The following is a 22,797-nucleotide window of genomic DNA, read 5'->3' on the forward strand; positions in this document are numbered from 1 at the left end:
CCAGCATGCTGGAGTGAGTTACCCCAACCCCAGCCTTGCAAATGGGCTGGCTTTGCAGTGTCCTCTTTCCTGACCTCCCAGGCACTCAGCCTATAGACAGTAGGACAGCTCTGTTTGAATAGCACATGAATAAATACATTGAAACAAATCCTGCCCACAGTATTATCTATGACACTTTGCTTCTCTAATGATGTCATTAAATACGTGCATAGTATAAAAACTCAGAAGGTGCTAAAAGTGCAAAAAGTGATTTGGAACTCCATCCTCCAGAGACAACCTTCGGAAGCATTGCTGTGTTTCAGAGCGTCTACATGTTGGAAATTCCAGTGTTGTATCCTGCGTTTTTCTCGTAAATATTGTCATAAGGCTCTCTCCTGGCCATTACAGCATTCTGTAAAACTTAATTTTAAATGATTGCATAATATTTCCTTCAATGAACCAGTCCCTGCAGAGGCATTTACTGTACAAGTTTCTAGTTATCACACTATTGAAGATCCCTTTGCTTAAATCATTGTCCTCCGCTCTGACCATTTCCTAAATTTGATCCCTTGACATGAACTTACGTGGTCAAAGCAACAATGGGACTGTTTTATTTTTATGTGTTTTTTTCTTTTTGAATCACCATCGTTGAGGTATAACTTATGTCCCGTGCAGTGCACCCATTTAAAAAAATCAAGCTGTCCCTGACATGCAACATTGTGTAAGTTTAAGGTATACAATGAATTGATTTGATAGATTTATATTGCAATATGATTGGTGTATTTAGCATCAGATAACATCTCTATCCTGGGTCACACGGTGATCATTTTTTCCAGTGTTGGGAACAGTTAGAGGCTGATCTTTAGCAAGTGTAATGTTTCAACTCACTGAACACAAAGAAATAGCATCTCACTTTTATTTTTATTTCTTTGATTAAGAGTGAGGTACAGGTTTTTTATGCTTCTTTGCTGGTGAGACTGCGCCTGGATTTTCCTGTCCATGTCGACTGTCCATTCTGCCTGCTCTCAACGCTCTTTTTACTTGTTTCTGTGAGTTCCTCAACCCTCATCCTTGCCACAGATATTTTCCGCAAACTCTCTCCTTCCTATCCCCAATCCTGGAAGTTGTAGATTTATTTACATCATACCTTTTGATAAAGGTTCTGTGTTATGTATTTCTAGTTTTCCCATGGCTATATTAAGGATTTCAGCCATCTGGAGTTTATCTTAGCTTATGTACTTAAGCATCACTTTTAGACGTACAATTTTAGACATACAGTATGCTTCACGTGATACACTAGAAGCATTGCCTTTTACAAGCAAGGATGATCGCTCTTATATTTTGGAAGTTCTGGATGAAACAGTAAGACACGAAATGGAAATGGGATAAAAGAGATTGAACAGAAAGGAAATTGCTAGATGGGTCTAGAAATCCCTATTGTAGCATTATGGCGGTCACTAACCAGGTCAGAGTCAAGATAGAAAATCAAAAGCAATCACCATTTAGAATGTATGAAAATTAGATTTCATTCACGAAAACCCCCGGAAATAGGAAATAATTAGGAATAATTTTGTAAGAGATGTGTTAAAAATTGAGTGTTGAGAGAAAAGCACGTGCACACGCAGATAGAGCTGTGTTAGGTTGCAGGATAGAAGGACTAGATATTTCCATCCATCTCTCCCAAGGGAGGATTTCGCTTTAATACAGCTCCGGTCACATTTTCATGGACTTTCTATGTGAGTGTCTTCTGTTAGGAATCAATAGGTCAGGTTATTTTGAAAAAGCCCAAACTCTGTACAGATACCTGCCAGAGACCATTCTAATCAGAAAAAAACCAAAGAACAAAATTCACTGTAAAAAAATTTTGCAGGGTACAAATAAAAAAAAAACAACAGTCATCACTTACGGTCCCATCCTTCAATGATAACCATTTGTTAATATTTTGCCATGTATTTCTGGGCTTTTCTAGCTATGGATATATATATCCATATATATATATCCATAGGTTAAGTAGGTATTTTTGCACTTTAAAAGAAAATGATAGGATCATTGATTTTCTTCTCATTATTTCTCAAGCATAATTTTTAAGGCCAGCTGAGTGTGCTGTAAGTTTTCCCCAGGAGACTTCAGTACTTAGCAGTTATCTTTGCTCATAGCTCTCATTTCCTTATGCCAAATCCCCCAAAGCAGAATTAACTCTCTTTCTATAGAAGGACATTTCCAAGGCCCTATCCTGTCTGTCTGTCTGTCTTGGAATTCTCACATTCTTTCTGGAAGGGTTGTATGGCTTCCCAGCCAGGCTAAGATGAAGACCGTCCGTCTCAAGGGATTAACATGATTCGCCGGAGGGGAATGGGGTTCACACGGAAGGAAGAAAACATCAAGGTGTAGACTGTAGAATTGGAAAAATAAGGTCTGGGGCATCTGAGAGGCTGGATTAGCTGGAGCTCTCAAACAACGTGGGAAGGTGGTGAAAGATGGGGACGGGGCCAGACGGGAGGAGGGTGGATTGTTAGGTGGTGAGTCAGGGGAGGTTTGAGTTGAGGCATGAAGTTACCCAGCTGGGCTGTGCCCCGGTGTGGGCTGAGGGCTGGCAGGGGGGAGAGTCCCGGGGCCGGGCTCCTGTGCGGGGAAGGTACTATCATGTGGATCAGCCGCAATTAGGACTCTGGTGGGAATGTGTTTCTACTGAGGGGCCACAGAGACAGATTGGGAACCAGATTCCAGAATGCTTGGCACTCACCGACGTGGGTTCAAGAGAGAATCTGAAAGAAGGACACTGATGTTAAGAGGAAGAGCAGGTTTTGGAGATTTTGAGTTGGAGGCGGCTGCTGCCCCCAGGGAGAGAATGCTGGTACTAAGGATAGATAGAGTGGGATGTTGAGGGTGGCTAGGCGTTGGGTAAAATACACAACGCCCAGTTAAATTTGAATTTCAAATAAACAACGAATAACTTTTTAGTGTAAATATATCCCAAATACTGCATGGGACATACTTATACTAAATGCAGTCATTGCTTATCTGAAATTCAAATTTAACTGAGCCCCTTGTATTTTTATTTGCGAGATCTGGCAGCCCTACTCGGAGGTCAAAGGACAAAGAAGCCTGGAGGAAGAATCCAAACTAGATCCTCCAGTGAACCCCGAACTGGAGTGACAGGGATAAAGACTCCGAGCCAGTATTTCAGCTAATTCAGTCTTGAATTGTGCTTTGTCATATCCTAAAGTTTCCTTTAAATCCCAGTGGAAGGATTAAAGAAGGAAAAAGGAAAAAGCCCAGGCTGTTTTGATTCGGTTGGCAGTAGTGGTGAGGATCATGTGAGTCCACGGCTCCGACGGCTCCCAGGACGGGGTGGGGCTTGACGCCTGGCTGCATCTAAGGGGGTGGGGCTGGGGGTGGGGTCAAACAACCACAGTATACTGTGTGCACGTGCATGTGTGCAAACACGCAGACAAGGGGATTTGCTTCCTCTCAGATGCTCATGCTTGCACATGCATTTAAAAAAAAAAAAAAAAGTTCCCTGGAAAGATGCTTGAGAAAATGCTGGGTGCCGGAGGGCTGGGTGAGGGGAAGACTTTTCATGATCATCTTTTTTTATGTCTTGAATTCTTTAAGTATGTCCATATGTTACCCTTTAAAATAAACCTTTAAAAAAAAAACAAAACCTGGAATATGCCTTCCCGTAGAAAATGACAACGTTGCCGCACAGAGGGAACGTAAGCGCCGAGCCTGTTGTTTGCCTTGTTTTCCCTGTTGTAACCCCAGTCCCTACAATAGTATCTGGCACTGATGGACAGAAGGGGTGGAGGACTGGCTCAGCCATCGTGTGATTTGACCACAGAAGTGTGATTTCACACCCACTAGAAGGAGGCATGGGGGGGGTGCATGCGTGTTTAGGGCAGCCGAGTTCACCGTGCCACCGCCCTGCATTCTTTCCCAAACAGAGCGCCAAAGCCATGGGAGTGAATGAGTCACCGACGGAGAGAGTAGGACAAGATGCTTCCACCGGTGGTGGGAGCTGAGTGCCAGGGATAGAGATAGACTGATGGCAGCGGCCAGGGAAGCAAGCGCCCTCGCCATCAAGGGACAAGAGCGTCCAGATATTCACCCGAGACAGCCCTGTGGGTTTCCAAAGGACAGGACATAGATCAGCAGGTGCAGGCCGGAACGTTCTCAGCCCACGCTGTTTCCATGTTGTCAGCCCCGCTCAGGGCTGAGTGGTGCTTACAGGTCCCAACTTGGTTGTTCGCGGGGCCAAACTGACCCTCTGGTTTTCTACTTTCCTCCCAGAACGCTGTTTCCAAGTATGGCTCTCAGTTCCAAGGCAATGCCCAGCACGACGCCCTGGAGTTCCTGCTCTGGTTGCTGGATCGGGTGCACGAGGACTTGGAGGGCTCGTCCCGAGGACCGGGGTCCGAGAAGGTGGGTCACTCATGAAACACCACGTCGTATCTGGTTTTCTTTTTTTCCCTTGAATATGTCCTCGATCTTGAAATTCAGTTTCTTGGGCTCCTGTGTATTTTGGCTCCTGCATTCACAGAGCTGTTCCATGCTCCTTTCTCTTAGCTCTGTTGGCTGTAGGCGTGACATTTCCTCCCATGGCAGGATTTCTCGTCCTCTGTCATCCCAGGAATCTAGTGAATAGGGTTTTCCTTTCATTTTAAAGTTTGACAGTCTCCTTTTTGTCTATATTCTGTGCATTAGTATGGTGCCATAGGAGGCCGTGAGTATTTCAGGTTTTTTTAATAATTATTTTCTTTTCTTTCCACTCGTTTTAAGATTTATTTATTTTTAGGGCGCCTGGGTGGCTCAGTCGTTAAGCGTCTGCTTTCGGCTCAGGTCATGATCCCGAGGTCCCGGGATCGAGTCCCACATCGGGCTCCCTGCTCGGCGGGAAGCCTGCTTCTCCCTCTCCCACTCCCCCTGCTTGTGTTCCTGCTCTCGCTATCTCTCTGTCAAATAAATAAAATCTTTAAAAAAAAAAAAAGTATTTATTTTTAGAGAGAGAGAGAGCACGAGTGTGAGGGGCAGAGGGAGAGGGGGAAAGAGAATCTCAAGCAGACTCCATGCTCAGCATGGAGCCCGACATGGGGCTCGATCTCATGACGACCCCAAGATCACGACCTGAGCCGAAACCAAGAGTCAGACGCTTGACCAGCTGCACCACCCAGGTGCCCCAGCCGTGAATATTTCAGGTGGTACCATTTTACCTCTTCCAATCCTTTTTCTCCAAACACAGGATGGATGATTACATGTGTGCACTCAGCATTCCTAGATTTTGATGAAGCCCCAAATCTCTGGGAGTAAGAAAGCACTAAATCATCTGTAAGAGCCACAGTTAATTGATATATCAGTTGTGTTCTCTGCGGGCTTCGCTAAATAAAGATCAATGAGGGTTCTCCTCTCACGCTGTCCTTTTATCTCTCACTTAAGAAAGTCAAAGCGAGGGGCACCTGGGTGGCTCAGTCGGTTAAGCGTCTGCCTTTGGCTCAGGTCATGATCTCAGGGTCCTGGGATCAAGTCCTGCATCGGGCTCCCTGCTTGGCGGGGAGCCTGCTTCTCCCTCTCCCCCTGCTTGTGCGCTCTCTGTGTCTCTCTCTCTCTGTCAAATAAATAAATAAAATCTTAAAAAAAAAAAAAAAAAGAAAGTCAAAGCGAGTGAAGTCATTATCCCCTTGAGTGAGCAAAGTTACTCTAACAGCATCCATGAATAATTGGCTGTAATTTAAAGAGGTGTCACAAGCTTTGGTAATTAATCAGACACCTTGGTTTTGATGTGTCTCAAAACTGATCCAGATGCAGCTGCAAGAACCGCTTTACTGGTTTTCTTTGTTTTAAATCTGGACACCTTATTCCTGTGCTTCTCAATTTAAAAAAAAACCCTCTGGAAGCATGTCTTTCAGGGGTCACTTGCCGATCCCTGCATTATTTGCTTGGAGCCCCATCATGCTAGAGTAATAGAGAAGGAATGGTGGTCATAGTGACGTAGGATGAGCAAGGCTAGAGATCTAACGTGCACCTGATGGCTATCATTAATAATTCTTTCTCGAATACCAGAAATTTGCTAAGAGACCAGATTTCAGGGGCACTCACCACACACAGAAAGGTCGCCAAGAAGATGCAAATGTTAACTACTTTGACTGTAGGCTTCATTTTGCTATGTATATGCGTATCAAATTGTCACGTTATACACCTTAACTCTACCATATTTATTTAAAAAAAAAAAAATGAATGGTTCAGGAAGCTGAGTAATTTTTTTTTTTAACGTGTCCACAAAGCCGGCTGTAACTTTGTTACTTTCTCTTATAAAACAACCAGTTGCAAGTTTAAGAAAAGAAGGGCAGAAGCTTAGATGTCTCAAATAAGAATAGACCTCTTTTAAACAGTATAATGTAATTAAAAGCTCAGAGTTGGACAGAGCTGCAAGAACAGCCCTTATGCTCAGGAAGGCAGTTGCAGAATGCATCGAACAAGGAAAGTAGTGATTGTATGCTCCTCAGATCATGTCTTGGGAGCATTATATACAGTCTGAGTAACTTTTTTTTTTTTAAGATTTTATTTATTTGACAGAGAGAACACTGGCAGAGGGAGAAACAGGTAGAGGGAGAAGCAGACTCCCTGCTGAGCAGGGAGCCTGATGCGGGGCTCAATCCCAGGACCCTGGAATCATGACCTGAGCTGAAGGCAGACGCTTAACCGACTGAGCCACTCAGGCATCTCCTATAGTCTGAGTAGCTCTTGTCATCTATGGAGTGCTGCTAGGATTATTACCTCCATTGTATATGTGGGTAAACCAAGAATCAGAGAGGTTGAGTAACCCTCCCAAAGCAACACAGCTCAAGAAGGAACAGAGCTAGGGCTCATGTACAAGGGGGTCTGGTTTGAAAGCCTGTTTTCTTATTTTAACAAGAGCCACCCCAGCCACCCCTAAAACACATAAATGAAACAAAGCAAAAACATCACCACAACTCAAAAGTTAACAATGTTTTATGGGATTGTGTGTCTGGGCTGTGGGCTTATGGGGGATTCTTCTTTGAAATGCAGTGATTTTCTGTTGATCCTACTCAGATCCTTTTCATTGCAAGCGACAGAAATTTACCTTGATCCAACTTAAGGGAAGGACATTTATTGGCTTTTATACTGTGTAATCCAAGGCTTGCACCAGCTTCAGGTAAGGCTGGATCCAGGGACTCAGATGATGCCCCCAGGTCTTTGGCTCTTTGTTTCTTGTTGGCTTCATTCTCAGACTGGCTCTGCACACATGGTGGCAAGAGGAGCCTCTACAGTGCTCACTTAGCCTTTTTTTTTTTTTTAAATATCTTTTTTTTTTAAAGATTTTATTTATTTATTTGACAGAGACAGAGATAGCAAGAGCAGGAACACAAGCAGGGGCAGTGGGAGAGGGAGAAGCAGGCTTCCTGCCGAGCAGGGAGCCGGATGTGGGACTCGATCCCAGGACCCTGGGATCATGACCTGAGCTGAAGGCAGACGCTTAATGACTGAGCCACCCAGGCACCCTAGCCTTTTTTTTTTAGAGAGAGAGAGAGCGAGAGAGAAGAGCGTGCTTGCATGCACAAGTGGGGGTTGGGGGGAGGGGCAGAGGGAGAGGGAGAATCTTAAGCAGGCTCCACGCCCAGTGTGGAACCCATTGTGGGGCTTGATCTCATGACCCCAAGATCATGACCGGAGCCAAAAATCAAGAGTCGGTTGCTTAACTGACTGCGCCACCCAGACGCCCAGTACTCAACATCTTCTTTAGAGTATTTGGGCTGGGTCGCTTCTCCAAAGAGAAGAATGCTAAGCAGAAAACTATGCCCACCAAAACTATGTCCACACTGTATTTTCATAATCTTACAGTGAACACATTTTGAAATCAGAATGATGTATTTTTAAAAAAGATACTGTGTACTGAATATTCGTTTTGTGCCACACATCCTGCTTGATGCTTTTTGTGACTTATTTCACTCCTGACACATAAGAGACATCCAGTAAACTCTTGAATGGTTGAATACGTTATGTAGCTACCCTGCTGTAATGTTTGTGAGGCTGGCTCATGTTGCACAGCTCACGAAGAGTTAGGGAAGTTGCCCAAGGTCACCCAACTTCTATTTGGGGGAAATAGAATCGAACTTGAGTCCGTCTCATTGCCGGGCTGGATCCCTTTCCTTATCACCGTGCTGGGGTGAGAGGAGACTACCAGACCGGTGGCGCCCCTTTCTTCTGGCCAGGAAAAGCCTCTCGTTCTATGTTCCCTTCCTCCCCCTCCCTGGCTGTGCTAGGCAGCCAGCAATTCCTGCCTGCAAACCAGGGGGCTAGGCAGTTTTGCATATTGCCTTTCAGTCTTCCTTTGGGGACAGAAGAGGTATTGGGCTTACGGGTGGGGAAGCTCACAGAGAGGTTAAGTAACTTCCCCCAAGTCACACAGCAAGTACGTGGGAGAGCCAGGATCCACGTCTAGGAAATGGGTTTCTAGAGCCGGGTTTCTCAAACTCTGCACAGTCCATATCTGGGGCCGGGTAATTCTTTGCTGGGGGGGCCGTCCTGTGCAATGTGGCCTCCTCAGTATCCTTCTACCCACAGGATGCTGGTGACACCCCTCCCCTGGTTGTGATTGACAACCAGTGTCCCCTGGGAGGCAAAAGCGCCCACTGGTTGAGACCCTCTGCTCTGGAGCCCTTGCTCCTGAGCACAGTACGCCGCCCCCAGGCCTTTCTTTAACGTTGAGTTTCTTTAAGCCGAGAGGACCTGCTAGTAATGGTTTTCACCAACTTGAGGACGGCCCCCATAAAAGCAGCCACAGTTGGCCTTCCAGTCTCCAAGGCGTCCTTCTGCTAGATGTTCTCCACACTGAAGTCGGAGATGCCTTTTGAGAAAGGACAAAAAGATCATGTCGCTCTCCTTCTTAAATTTCTCCGGTGGCTTCCTGTTGTACCTCGCACAAAATCCAGACTTCCGACCGGGCCTGCCAACCGCTTGGCCTGCCTTCAGGCCCCTCTGCCCCTTGCTTATTGATTGTTCTGCTGCTTTCAATTCCCTGCATGGGCCAAGCCTTGAGGACCCAGGCAAGAACGGGGGGTGGGGTGGCTATTGGCCACAGAGAGGAGCTTGCCCGGCTCTTCGCTTGACCTGATTGAGACCAGAAAAGATCTTTTTCTCCACCTGGGGTGGAAGCGTCTCCTGAAATTTGCTCTCAGAAAATTGGGCCACCTGCGGAGGCCTGGCTGGGGACGCTTGAAGGTAAAGCCAGACCCCAGCACGAAACTTCATTTTCCCTTTCCAGGAGGAAAGGCACTGTCCTCTGTAACTGAGCGTTTTTGTTTTTTTTTTTTTCTTTTTGAGGTTATTTCTGTTTCAAAACATGTGAAGGCCATACAGCTAGATGTATGTGAAACTGGAAGAGAAAACATAAGGATCACTTTCTTCTCTGTCATCCGGATGGGTTCTCAAATGATTTCATCCGGTGAAAAGGGCATATTTTTACCATCCTATAGACAGCCTCATGTAGGCAATCTTTTGGGCAGTTAATTTTCCAGAAATTGCCACTCTTGTAGAATCAAGAACGGGAGGGGGTGGGGGAGAGGACCAGGAAGCTACCATTTATAAAGCACCTAGTGTGGGCCTTGTAGGACACACACATAATTTTTTTTAATTTTAATGGTGCCTTCGTGAGATGGATGTGACATTCCTGTTCCTTTTATCTATTGTTTTTTTAAGGTTTTATTTATTTATTTAACGGAGCAAGAGAGGGAGAGAGCACAAGCAGGGGGAGCAGCAGAGGGGGAGGGAGAAGCAGACCTGACGCGGGGCTCGATCCCAGGACCCCGGGATCATGACCTGAGCCGAAGGCAGACGCTTAACTGACTGAGCCACCCAGGTGCCCCACTCCTGTCCCTTTTAGACGTGGAATGAGGCTCAGAGAGATGCCCAGGGTCGCTTGGCCAGCAGAGTGGAGCCAGCCTGGCCGGACCTCCTGGTCCACGTTTCTCGAATGACCCCACTGCCTCTGGGGATTTCCTCCTTCCGCACCCGCTCCTGGGCGATCCTGCCCACTAACACGCCTGACCCCCCACGTTATCACCCGGATGCAGAAGCACCTGTATCATTGTGAGGTCTTTGGCTGCAAGTAACGGCAGCCAACTTCAGATGACTGGAGAGAGGATGGAGGTGTAGCAGGCAGGATCAGAGGGGAGACGAGAACCAGGCTTGGACCTGGCGAGAATCAGACAGCACTTGGAGGGGGGTGAGGGCTGGGGGGTGGTTCACAGTGGCAGAAACTGCTGGACTCTGGCCCAGACACCGCTGCTGGAATCCGTGTTTTCAGGCTTTCGGTCACTCTGCTCGTGATTCACGGGGCAGGACCACCCCATCAGTCTCACTTGGGTCATGTTCCTGTCCCTTGCGAAGGGATTAAAGAGCTTCCCCACCTCCCCATGGACTGGGCTCAGTATTCCAGAAGGGGCGCCGTGACCAAGGAAGGGGCCTCAGCCCTGTGCAGCCACAAATCCCAGCGTCTGCTCTGCATCCAGGGTCCACCCCTTCCAGCCCCCCATCACCTCAAACTCTGGCGTGCCCTTCCCGGACCCACTTCTGCCTTCTATTTCCCTTCCTACGCTAACGGAAGACATGCATTCTCCGGGCACCAGATGGGAGCTCGGAGCTGTTCCTGCTTGTCCCCTCCCCCTTCCTTTGCTGCCCCACTGAGTGTTCCGCTGTGTGCCGCGGACACAGGGCGTCTTGAGTCCATCCCCCCTTCCCGTGCTCATGGCTCATTCTCCAGCTCTTCCCATTGTGCCCCGGGCCCTCGAGCCTCCTGATCTGTGTCCTTCCCCCGGACTCGCCCTCCTGCATCCTGTGCACGGTGGTCAGTTAAAGCATCTCTCCACGCATGGCGCCACCACGTGGGTTCGAAACCCATCGGATACTCCCCGCCGTGTCTTGGCGACCACAGACCATGCTCCCTGTTCTGAGTGTTACATGTATGTCAACTCTTTGAATCTCAGGACATCCCCCTGAGGTAGGCACTGTCATTCAGCATCCCTTTCTAGAAGCCGGGAAATCGGGGGGCCAAGGGGTTAAGTAGCATACTTGGCTGGCTCAGAGGTTGGGCAGCACTCCCAGAGGAGTGCCATTTCGGAGGGATTGGGACCCTGGCCGCTGGAGTCCGGAGGCAGATTCTCAATCCTGCTTCTGTGCTGTTTACTGAACTGGGTAGTCATCTTTAGGACATGGAAGGGCCCCCCCCCCCCGCAGCGTGGCCCCGTTTTCCACCTCCCTTCACACACCTATGTGCTGGTCGACTTGAGCTTCACAAAACCACAGGGCCAATGAGAATGTTCCGTCCTGAGTATTTGCCCCAGTCTTTTAATCCAGAAAATTCCATACAGATGGAAACGTTGAATGAATGATACAGTGAATACCTCCTGCCCACCGCCTGGACTCTACAGTTTACATTTTACTAAAATTGCATTATCCTGTATTTGTCCATCTATATACTCCTCAGTCTATGGTTTTCCTCCCCTTACTGCTTCGCGATGGGTTTTAAATCCACATTTCAGATGTTGGCATGCTTCACCCACACACTTCACGTGCGTTCCTTTCTCCTGGCTTTTCGAATATGCTGGCCGTAAAGCCCGGGGTGATGGGGCCACCAGCCTTGGGATTCCCACAGCCACCAGAGGCCGGGAGAGGCAAGGGGCGCATTCCCCAGAGCCCCCGCATCCCTGTTTGTGCCCTGGGGATGCTGATTTTGGATGTCTGGTCCCCAGAACTATAAGAGAATACATTTCTGCTTGTTTTAAGCCACCAGGGTGTGCAAATTTGCTGTAGGAGCACCAGAAAGCGGGTACAGAAGAGGATGCAAAGAGGGGCACAGTAGGACTGATGTGGGGCGAAGGAGCGAAGCCTCGTGTGCCTGGTGCTCGCGTGCAGAGGGCTCCCGAGGAGATGCGGATGGGGCAGGGTGGTGGAAGCAGGGAGGTGTGGTGCGGAGGTGTTTAGAGCCTAGCAGCCTGCCCGGTGTCGACACGCGGGGCCCAGCAGGATGGAGATGCGAACAGGACAGTCGAGACAGAGGTCACAGCGGAGGTGGCCGAGGATGTGGGAGCGTTCCCAGGCTTCCCGCTTCAGCTCTGCTCCCTCAGCACCTTCTCTGTCGGGGGGAGTTTGGGAGGTCTGGAGGCCGAAGGAGCTGTGAATTGTGGAAAGTCAACAGAAGGGCCAGGGCTCAGTGGTCCCGAGGTGCCGGAGCCCTGGGAGCCGGGCCTGACCTTGCTTCCTTCCCTCATTTCTTTGCAGCCTCAGCCTGAAGCCAGCAGAACCCCCGAGAACCTCCCGTCACCATCGGCTCAGCTTTCTCTAGGCCCAAGCTTTGTGCAGAGCCACTTTCAAGCTCAGTATAGGTAAGAATCTGGGTAAGAGTGGGATGGATGGGCTTGGAATGGGTCGCCCAAACTCGTATGCCGATAACTGGTCTCCTATTGATGACAAGACAACAGAAACACCAGTGCCCTCCTCTCTCCCATTATAGATCGCAGTTAACCACTCACTCCTGTCGGCTCTGGCGCTGGCGATTAGTGTTTCTTCTTTCCCTTCTTGCTGGCTCCTGGGCCTCCCATCCCAACCCCAGGGGGTTCTAGAGCGTGACTGTGGAGGTCAGGGCTTCCCCAGCAGGCAAGGCAATCATTCTTGTTCATTCCTGCAGCCAGAGAGCCCAGATTACCAAGTTCTTTCAAGTTCAAGATTTCCCAGCAGCATGGACGACGTAGAAAATAATTACACTGCCTTTGACTTCAGAAACGTTCTCTTTGGGCTTTTTATATATATGACAGTTCAGAGATTCGGATAAGGCAGCATATTTCCCAGTACTATGATGATTTAGTGAAGGTAGTGATTGCAGTGAGAGGGCAACGCGGGGAGAAACCCCCCTGGGCTTCTCGGAGGAGGCGTGCCTTTTGATGGGCTCTGAAGGATGACTAGGGTTGAACGGGTGGGAGCGTCTTCAGCCAGCACGGAACCTGCTCACACGTGGGAATGAGCATGATAGAATTTCGGGGAAGCCATCGGTTACAGAGAACCTCCTCTTGGTGACACGCTACGCTCGTAGCTCAGCATACTGGGGAATTAAAAACTCTTCGAAACGAGCCTAAGTGTTACTGTTGTATGCGAAGTAAGGCCCATTTCTTCCCTGCGGTGGCATGCACAGGGCGAACCTCAGTTTCACGGCTGCCGACCTTTTCTAGCCACGGAAGCTACGCCCAGGGCATCGGCCTTACTTACCTGCCCGGAGCGGAGGCTGCTTGAAACGAAAATGAGACAGGAGACGAAGAGAGGAGGAGAAAGAACATACGGGGAGTTTAAGGTCAGGGTAGGTTAGACTGGGGGGCAGGGACACCGAGAATTGCCACCGGGTACCACTCTTGGTGTCTGTACAATCAGTTTGCTTATTTCTCGGCTCATTCCCTTCTCTCTGCCCACTCCCCCTCCTGGGCACACATGCTCACTTTCTTCCCTTCTTCCCAACATTTGAGTGTCTGTGCTTGTGCTTGGTCCACCGGTTACAGCGAGGAGCATCACTCCCTGCCCATGAGCGAGAAATACCAACCAAATACCCCCGCGTGCTCTCTGGATATTTAATTCCAGATAGATACGCCGTCGATATTTACTATTTCACCTACTACGGGCCACTGCCCTTCTCGGCACCAGAAGGGAGCTGCGAACAAGGCCCGGCCCCCGTTCTCATGGAGCTCACATTCCGCTGGGGCAGGTGTTCGGTAACATGCCACACACGTCACGGCGGCTCGTGATGGTGATAAGACACAGCTCGGGGTGTGGGGGAGGCAGCCAGCCTTAGATAAGGTGGTCCGGGAAGGCTTCTTTTTTTGGTGGGGGGGACATTTGAGCCGAGAACCGAGTGACAAGGAGTCAGCTATTCACGTATCTGGGGACAGGGTCATCCAGGCAGAGAAAACGGCCGAGGCAAAGGGCCTGGGGTTGGAATGACGTTGGCACCGCAAGGGACAGAAAGGGCAAGGTAGCTGCCAGGGAGGGAGGGGCGGGAGGTACGGCTGGAGCGGTGGACGGGGCAGGTGTCCTGGCCAGGTGTGGGTTTTTGTCTGAAGGGCCCAGGAAGCTGCTGCAGAATTTGAAGCCGGGTGTGCTATCCTTTTCAATTTCAGAGATTACGCTGGTGGTTTTTTGGGGGCTGGAGGGAGGCTGGAGCCGCTGAGGAACCCTGGGAGAGGGAGGGCGCCTGGGATCCAGGGGTGGCCAGATGTGTTGCTCATGAATTTAAAGGTACAAGGGGGAGGCACTGAGGGAAAGGGGAGAAGCTAGGGTGACTCCTGGGTTTTTATAGCTGGCAGGTGCTTTCAGGTGCGTGTTACTGGTGGGAAGGGAAAAAAAACTGTTTTCTTTTACACTCTCTCCTCCTACCATGCTTACAAACCTGCCGGCACAGATGTGTGGGCGCAGGGTGCTTTCCCCACACCAGGCTGTTCTGCTCTGCGCACACAGGGATGGGGTGTCCTACAGTGTAACTCCCACCCGACACTGGTCACCTGTGCACACGGACCAGACAGTGGAACTCCGACCCGACACTGAAGCGCTCAGTCCCACAAGACTGCTCCCCCCCACACCCCCGACCCCCAGGTCCCAGATTGTCACCCGTGCTTCTGACTGGCCGGCTACAGACCGGAGGTTCCCCCGACCCCCTCGCAGTTTCTGTAGTTTGCTAGGGCTGCTCACGGAACTTGGGAAAACCATTTACTCACTGGATTAGCAATTTGTTATAAAAGGATACGACTCAGGAACAGCGGGGATGGGCTGTGCTGGGCCAGGTGTGTGGGACGGGGTGCAGGGGTGCAGGGCTGCTGTGCCCTCTCGGGGGGCCCCGCCCTCCAGCCCCTCCAGGGGTTCAAAGCTCTCCAAACCCCTCCTGCTAGGGTTTTCGTGTAGGTCTCATTACCTACCTGTGATTGATTGAATCATTGACCCTTAGTGATGAACTCAACCTCTGCTGCCCCTTTCCTCGCCTGCAAGTGCCAACCCTCTAATCCCGGGTCGGTTCCCCTGGCAACCAGCCCCCATCCTCGGTGATCCAGGGGCCATCCCAGAACCACCTCATTAACAGAACTCCTGCATGTGGTTGTCTGGGGCTTGTTAGGACTTGCAAAAGATGGACCTTTTTGCCTCGGGGCTCATCCCTTAGGTAATTCCAAGGGTTTTAGGAGCTCCGAGCCAGGAACTGGGACAAAGACCAAATATGTATTTCTCATTATAAGTCAAAATATCACACGGTCTCTGACTGGTGTAGGGTGAGTCAGGGGAGGATTCCTGAGGAAGGGACGTTTAAGCTGATCCGATACTAAGGATTACAAGTGCCCTTTGGGTAGGTTCCTGTAGGATGATGAGTAAGAAGCAAGGTGTTCAAGCTTCCAAAAAGGAACCAGTGACAGCTAAAAATACCCGCTTTGTGCCGGATCGTCTGGAGTAAAGAAAAAATTGAGTAAAAAAAAAAAATGTCTGTCTAGGTGAGGGCTTCTGAGCTGTGGGAAGTGATTTTCTGGGGTGGCCGGTGGGCCCAGAGATGGAAAGTCGCTGTGATGTCAGCCCTTCTGTATGAAATTGGAAGCTGGGGGATTTATTGTGGGTTAATTCAGAGACCCCTGTTCACTGAGGTTCTCCCTCCCCTCCTTTTTAGGGTGTCGGGTTTTTGACTTTGGCCGGAGGAGAGGAGGAGGAATGGGGTCAGGGTGCTGGACTAGGTTATGGACTAGAGGAGAAATAATTGGTTGTTCCATATGGTTATCACCACAACCTAAAAACATCGGTGAGTTTAATAACCAAGGATTAGTGCTGCGTTGCAGTTTGGGCTATGGGAGGGTGTATGTGTGCGCGTGCATGCGTGTTTTCATTTCTTTGTCACTCGTGGCTTTTATCCACAGAAAGTCTGGTCTGGTCCCCATGACAGGCGGCAATCCCTGTTAGGCTTTCTCAGGTACGCAATGGGTGAAGGTAGGAGAAGGATCAGGAGAAAGGGTGGCAGGGGGGACCCCACAACCATCGGGTCTCCCTACCACCTGGAGCTTGGTGTCTGATACACCATTTTACCAACACATTACCATCATTTTCCCAATGGGAAAATTACTAGAAGCAGCAAGTTACTGGACATTAAATACTCAGGTCTGTTACCTAAAGTCATGGATGGTGTGCTGTTAACTTGTCCCCCGGGGAGCTGACCTGCTCTGGCCAGCTCGCTTAGGGTCACCTTGGCCAGCACCCTGAAAACCTCAGGGTTTCTTGCTTGTCCCTGGTTTTTCCCATTCTCTCTGCTCAGCGGGAAACCGCTGCAGCTGGACTCCCCGCAGAGACTCGAAACCTGGGTGTGATACCAGCCCCATTTTCCTTGCTGACTATCATATAGGAGCATGACTGTCGGCTGGGTGGTGGTCCATTTTCCCAAGGAAGAAGGCTGTGTAGATTTCAGGATGCACACATAGCATCCAGAAATCCCTTATGTCTTGGAAGAATATGGTCTGTCATATGGTTAAGGAAATTAAACTGGAGTCCCCATGTGGAATATAAAAATTGCATTTTACTTTCAGGGACAACATGCTCTTAAGTAAGGGAGTGTTGAGTTTGAAAGTTTAAAGAATGTAAGTCAACTGTGTGTATATCTACTCTTGACGATCAGTGCTTCATCGGCTTATACTAAAGACTCTGGAGGAATGGTGATGAGCGCGGACTCTGGAACCTGAGCCTAGCTTTGCCACTTAAGAGCTGTGTGGTCCTTGGGAAAGTTGCTTAACGTCTCTGTGCTTCAGTCTTCTTGTCTGCGAAACGGGGATGATCCTGGTGGTTATGGGTAGTAAGTGGGTTAATACAAGCCCAGTGGTCAGAATAATGCCCACTTCTTAGTAAACGCTGTTTCGATATTAGCTCTTTTACTATTAGCTGCTTTTCTCCGAGCTTTGTTGCTTCACTGGTACAATGAGGAGGGTGTACTCCTTTGGTGGTTCTGCATCCTGGCTGAACCTGGTGTCTGGGGAGCCACTGATACACCAATGCCTGAGCCTCTCCCGGCCCCCCCCCCCCCCCCCCCCACAGACTCTATGGGAGGAGGGCTGAGACATTTGCGTTTTTAGAAAAGCTTCCTTTGTCATTCTAGGGCACAGTGAAGCTAAGAACTAGGGGAAGGCATGGTCCTAAGATTCCTTCCAGCTTGCAAGTCGGCCTGCTGTTTCTGTCTCGCGGGGTTTTCGCTTCCCTTCCCAAACTCAGCGCACTGCCACGTGTGACTAAACCTTTTTTTAAAAATTGAGGTAAAATCATGTAACGCACAGTTAACCATTTTAAAGCGTAGAGTTCCGTGGCACGTACGTTAGTGTTGGGCATCTTGCACCTCTGTCTAGTTCCTAACCATTTTGATCACCCCAAGAGAAAACCCGATACCCATTAAGCCCTCCCCACCCCTCCCCTGCACCTGGCAGCCACCAATCCGCCTTCCATCTTTGTGGCTTTACCTCTTGTGGATTTATCCAGTTATCCACTGATGGACGTTCGGGTTGTGTCCGCCCTTTGACTCTTGTGAATAGCGCTCCTATGAACACTTGAGGACAAGTACTTGTAGGAATCCCTGTTTTCAACTCCTTTTGGGTACGTATCTGGGAGGGGAATGGCTGGATCACATGGCAATTTTATATTTAACTTTTTGAGGATCTGCCAAACTGAGTGCGATTCAGCTTGAACCTTTATCTTTTTCCCTCACAGATCTTCCTTGACCTGTCCCCACTGCCTGAAACAGAGCAATACCTTCGACCCCTTCCTGTGTGTGTCACTCCCCATCCCCCTGCGCCAGACGAGGTACGTGAGCGTGAACTTGACTCCCTCAGTCCTTAGTCCTCCCTGGGTACCTTACGGCCTCGCACCTGCGGCTCGGTCTCTTGCAAGTCTCAACCAGCATTTCTGTAGAAACCAGCCTTAGAAGGCTGGTGATGTTTGGCGACCGAATGTGACAAAGTAAAAGGCTGCCGCGTCTCTTCTCTAGCTGACGAAGGAATTATCCACAGTGCCTCCGTCTGTCACGCCGTAGCGGGGCTTCCGAAGTCTTGGGCCCGCTCAGAAGCGGGCATGGGCTGGTGGCCGGTCTGGACCTCTCAGCAGAACCAGGGGCAAATCTGGGGGGGGGGGACCTGTCGCCACCTGCTTTTCCCGGCTTTGTTTCCACGTCCTTTTGGCTCACTGTGAAGGTGCAGGGAAACGGTGTCTAAGGAGCAAAGGAAAAAGGGGAGGGGGTGTTGAAGGAGAGGAGAAAAACAGAAAAGAGGAGAGTAGTAGGGTCGGGTAAGAGGTGTGGTGGGCTCAGCTTTTTAAGCGTAAGAGGCACACAGGGCAGGCATTCCAGAAGCCTAGGTCTTAAAGCCATTAAGGCATCTGGCCAACGTCAGTGTCATGGAAGTTTAGTGAGTCCTACACTGGTCTTGAGACGGTGGCATTTCTTCCTTGTGTTCTCCATCTCCGAAAATACCATCTGTCTTGCCCTCCGCCTGCTGACAGTCCCCCATCTTTAGGATGCAGATGAAGAGCCAAAGCTTCATAAAGCCTTTCCTGGCAACGTAATCCCCATTTCTGCTCCAAGTTCCTGTGCTGCTCATCATCCGTGCTATCCCTGTAACACTGGCTTGTCCTTTCTTGGGTGACCCGACCAGGGGATGCCTACTGATGGATGTGAGCTAAGATTCTTGGCCTCATGTGCCAGAGGACAGGGGTTGGGACCACTGACTCTGGGGCTGGACTGCCCGGGGTTCCAGTCCCAGCTGTGGCAGTGAGCTGCGTGAATCCAACAGGTGTTGCAGGAAGGGGCAGGAGAAGCAGAAGCTGGAGGAGGGAGCCCCAGTGTGCTGGTGGGGACAATAGGAAGTAGAAGGAGAGATTCCAGAGAGTGTGGGGGCGTGGAGGGGGAGAAGGGAAAGTGTCCTCTTACTAAGGGCAGTTTCAGGAAGGAGGGCATCATCAATAGTGTTGAACCCTGATAGAAGAAGCTTGACCCTTTCCCATCTCAGATTTCCAAGTTTGTTTTGGCTTACCATGATCTATTGGACAAACAGAACCTTGAGATCACAGGTCTGTACTGTGATTCTTAATCAAGTACCTTTAATTTTTCACTATGGAAAACTATACTTGAGCTGAGACCCTTTGGAGATTTGGCTCTCCGCTGCCACCTGGTGACAGTATACCTAAAGTACAGTGACCCAACCAGGAAGCACAGATGAGCCCAAGTGTTGGACTTGACCCAATGTCAATGGTGTTGACAGTTCATGTCCGTCCTTTAAGGATGTGGACGCCTTCCTATTTTCCAGATTCTTGAGCGTCACCTTGGTCTTCCCCTCTAAGAGCCAGCGGTTCCTGCGGGTGGGCCTGGCCGTGCCGATCCTCAGCACAGTGGCAGCCCTGAGGAAGATGGTTGCAGAGGAAGGCGGCGTCCCTGCAGATGAGGTGTGATGGAATGGCACGGGGGCCTGGTCACTGAATGTCGGAACGCTAACTGGGCCAGCTGTGTAGGGCTGTGTAGACTAATTTCTGGTTCCCAGGTGACTCCCTCGTGACTCATGAGTTTCTGTTTGATTGGTGTCTTGATGACTGAGCCTTGACCTCTCCCTGCATTTACACAGAATTACCAGAAAAGGATGAAGACCGTGATGACGATCACGATCCTAATAATTCCAATGACCGCGAACGCTCAGTAGTGCTTCCCAAGTGCTGGGTGCCATTTTGTGACCTTGGTATTCATAGCCAGTTCAATCCTCACAACCACCTTGTACAGTCGATACCAATTATCCTCATTTTTATCAGTGAGCAAAGAGGAGGCACTGAGAGGTTAAGTGACCTTCCCAGGGTCACACAGCTAAAAAATGTGTTTTAGCCTTCCTGTTGAGGAATAACACACATAGAATAAAGGGCACACGCCTTGAGGTTATAGTTTGTTGAATTTTTACATGTAGCCACCATGATTACTCACTGTGTGGGCTCCTTCCTGCCCCCACCCAGTCAGTGTCTCTAATCGTATCACCGTGTTTATGAGGATTCATAAAAAATGAATATGAGGAAAAAGGTGTGTATCTTGCTCAGTGAACTTAAAGCTCTCTTCAGGGGTATATTGAGAGAGCAAGAGAGAGAATAGGACAGTGGGTGAGTCTTGGGGAAGAAATGGCCATTAAAAAAAAATGCCAAAAGGGGGATGCGACATAGAGTTTGAATAATTACAAGAATCAAAGAATTGTCAGGAATTTGCAGAGTGTGATGTGTTTGTTCAGGGAGATAGGAGTCACTTAGGGATTCCTAAGTGCATGTGTAGGCATTTTGATTGGAACTTAAAATCTGTTTTGATATTTTAACCAGCAGGGTTATTCCTTTTACATTATCTGTGACCATGAATATATTTGGATTTATTTATATTCTCTTATTTTATGCTTTCCATTTACCCTGCTTTTTCTTTGTTTCCTTTCCCTCTCCTTTACTGCTTCTTTTCTCTTGAGCAATTTTTATTCCATTTCTTCTGGTTTGGGACCTATATATTCTATTTCTATGCTTATTTAGTGGTTATCCTTAACATGCCGACATGCAGAATTATTAGCAAAGTCCTATGTTAATTTTCCCAAACAATACAAGGATCTTGGTGTGCTTTAATCTCCCTTCCACCTTTTTGATTATTATTGTGGATGGATATTATTGTCCAGTATTTTAATCCCTCCTGCCCTTTCCTCCTGGTCGTAGTACTACTATGAGTTATTATTATGGATTTATATAGTCAGTGTGTGTTTACATTTGCCAATGTTTACCATTTTCTTTGGCTCATCGTTTCTTCTTACAACGCAAGTTTTTTTCCTGGAGTCAGTTTATTTGTTTTAACCCTGAAATGTATCTCTTACAAGAGAATTTCCCAGCCAGTGTGCCTTGAATGGCTTAGGTGTGTTGAGATGTCAATTCCTTCGGTGCCCAAGGTAACAGGACCCTTAAGGTGGTCACCCCTCTTCTCTGCTATGAGGGCAAGTTCTTCTGCTTACCTCAGTGTTCCATAAAAATATGTACCTCATATGCCAGGATGTGAAAAAAGTTGGCAAAACGATTTAGAAGTTCTTTCAGTAGAGATCGTAAATGGTAGACACTCTTAACTTTTAGTCTGAAGAGCGCTTTATTTTATTCTTAGTGCTTGCATGATAGTTTAGCTGGGTATAAACTTGAGATTTTTTTCCCCCCCTCAATTGTCTTCCACCATCTCTTCCTTCAGCAGTTTGAGATTCTGTTGTTGCCATTGAGATAGTCTATGGTCAATCTAATTGTTATACCTCCTCTGTTTTATTACTACTAATAAGTAGTGTTTCTTGCTTAGAAGGGAGGAAAGGGTAAGAGACTATCAGTCGCTTTTAGATTTCTTGCTCAAGTTCCCTTTGAGGAATCAAGAGGAAAAATGATCCTCCTCGTTCCAGGTGATCTTGGTTGAACTGTGTCCCAGTGGATTCCAGCGGTCTTTCTTTGATGAAGAGGACCTGAATACCATTTCAGAGGGAGATAACGTGTATGCCTTCCACGCGCCCCCACCACCTGGCCAGGAGATGCTCTCAGGTACAGTAGTGCCTCGCATAATTTTATTGGGATAGTATGAGTTACACGTTTGAGAGGGTACTCCTTGTGTGCTAAGGCATAAGACGTTTTGTTTTGGTACTCGGACCTGTCAGGCTTATTTTCTCTGACGTTTGCTGTATAGATGGTTGATGATTAAAAATTATTCAATCAGTCGGGGGTTCTCAAAACCTTGACGAATACAGAATCATGTGGGAAGCTTGTTAAGGCAGAGTTCTGGGTCCTATGCACTGAGTTTCTGGTTCAGTAGGTCTGGGGTGGGACCTGAGAATTTGCATGTCTCACAAGTTCCCAGGGGATGGTGCTGCTGCTGGTCCCGAGAACACCCTCTGAGAATGAGGATCATTATTCAGGGCGATCTTTGTCTTCAGGACTCTTAGAGTTCAAGGTTTGTGCTTGAAGTCAAATGTTTACAAGTTGGAGCAGGAGATGACCAAAGAGGTTATTAAATGACTTTTGTTAACAGCCCCACTTCCTGAACTTTGGACTGGCCAAGAAGATCAGTATCTGACTGCCTTTGATTGCAGTTCAGTATATATTCTGGCCCAATTCTCTGGGCAAGAAGGCCCGTATTTGGAGGACCCTCTGCCAGTGTTGCCATATAGCCCAGGTGAATCCTGTACCCTGGTCCATATCCTCAGCCAGCCTCGGTGGCAGACTGTGGGAACCAGGGATCTGTGGTTGCTCTGAGTCAACAGGGAGCCCCTGGGCCTGGAATCTGGAGCAGGGCCTTGACTGGCCCTGATCACATCCTAGTTCAATGAAAAGACCCTCATTTCAAGTTCAATCAAAGGTGACACCCCTGTGCTTTAAAAGTCTGATTTTCAGAATGATTGGAAATTGAGGAGAGTCTAATTCTTCCACATCCTCAAGGGTAAAAGTTCTCACCTTCTCTCTGTACTTCTTTTGTGGGCTGAGAAAGCCAGAGCCAACTTGTGGCTCTCTGTTCCAGGCATAAAAGCAACCAAAGTCATTTTGGAGTATTTTTTGGATCAACTTTGGAAAGGCTTCATTAACATCCGTGCCTGTGTTTTACTATTATTGGCTGAACACAATGGCAAATTCAATACCACGTTTATGATCTTCGTGTACCAGGTACCAAATGGCACAAGTGCCTCGTACCTTAATATCTCTTTCCTTAAAGCACTCTAGTGTCTCCCAATGGTGGTTGATAGATGCTCG

The 22,797-nt window shown here is 48.6% G+C and overlaps 1 protein-coding gene across 2 annotated transcripts in view; it reads left to right on the forward strand.

The window, feature by feature from the left end:
• USP43 (ubiquitin specific peptidase 43) overlaps nucleotides 1-22,797 on the forward strand; it is a 51,410-nt gene that overhangs the window by 3,742 nt on the left and 24,871 nt on the right. For both annotated transcript variants that reach the window (XM_032432056.1, XM_032432058.1), the window contains exons 2-6: nucleotides 4,270-4,401; nucleotides 12,274-12,377; nucleotides 17,746-17,838; nucleotides 19,335-19,470; nucleotides 21,462-21,597. In XM_032432056.1, coding sequence (XP_032287947.1) covers nucleotides 4,270-4,401; nucleotides 12,274-12,377; nucleotides 17,746-17,838; nucleotides 19,335-19,470; nucleotides 21,462-21,597 — 601 coding nt within the window. The remainder of the gene's footprint in view (nucleotides 1-4,269; nucleotides 4,402-12,273; nucleotides 12,378-17,745; nucleotides 17,839-19,334; nucleotides 19,471-21,461; nucleotides 21,598-22,797) is intronic.

The sequence above is a fragment of the Phoca vitulina genome, unplaced genomic scaffold, assembly GCF_004348235.1.
Source record: "Phoca vitulina isolate PV1807 unplaced genomic scaffold, GSC_HSeal_1.0 scaffold47, whole genome shotgun sequence".
Lineage (NCBI taxonomy): Eukaryota > Metazoa > Chordata > Mammalia > Carnivora > Phocidae > Phoca > Phoca vitulina.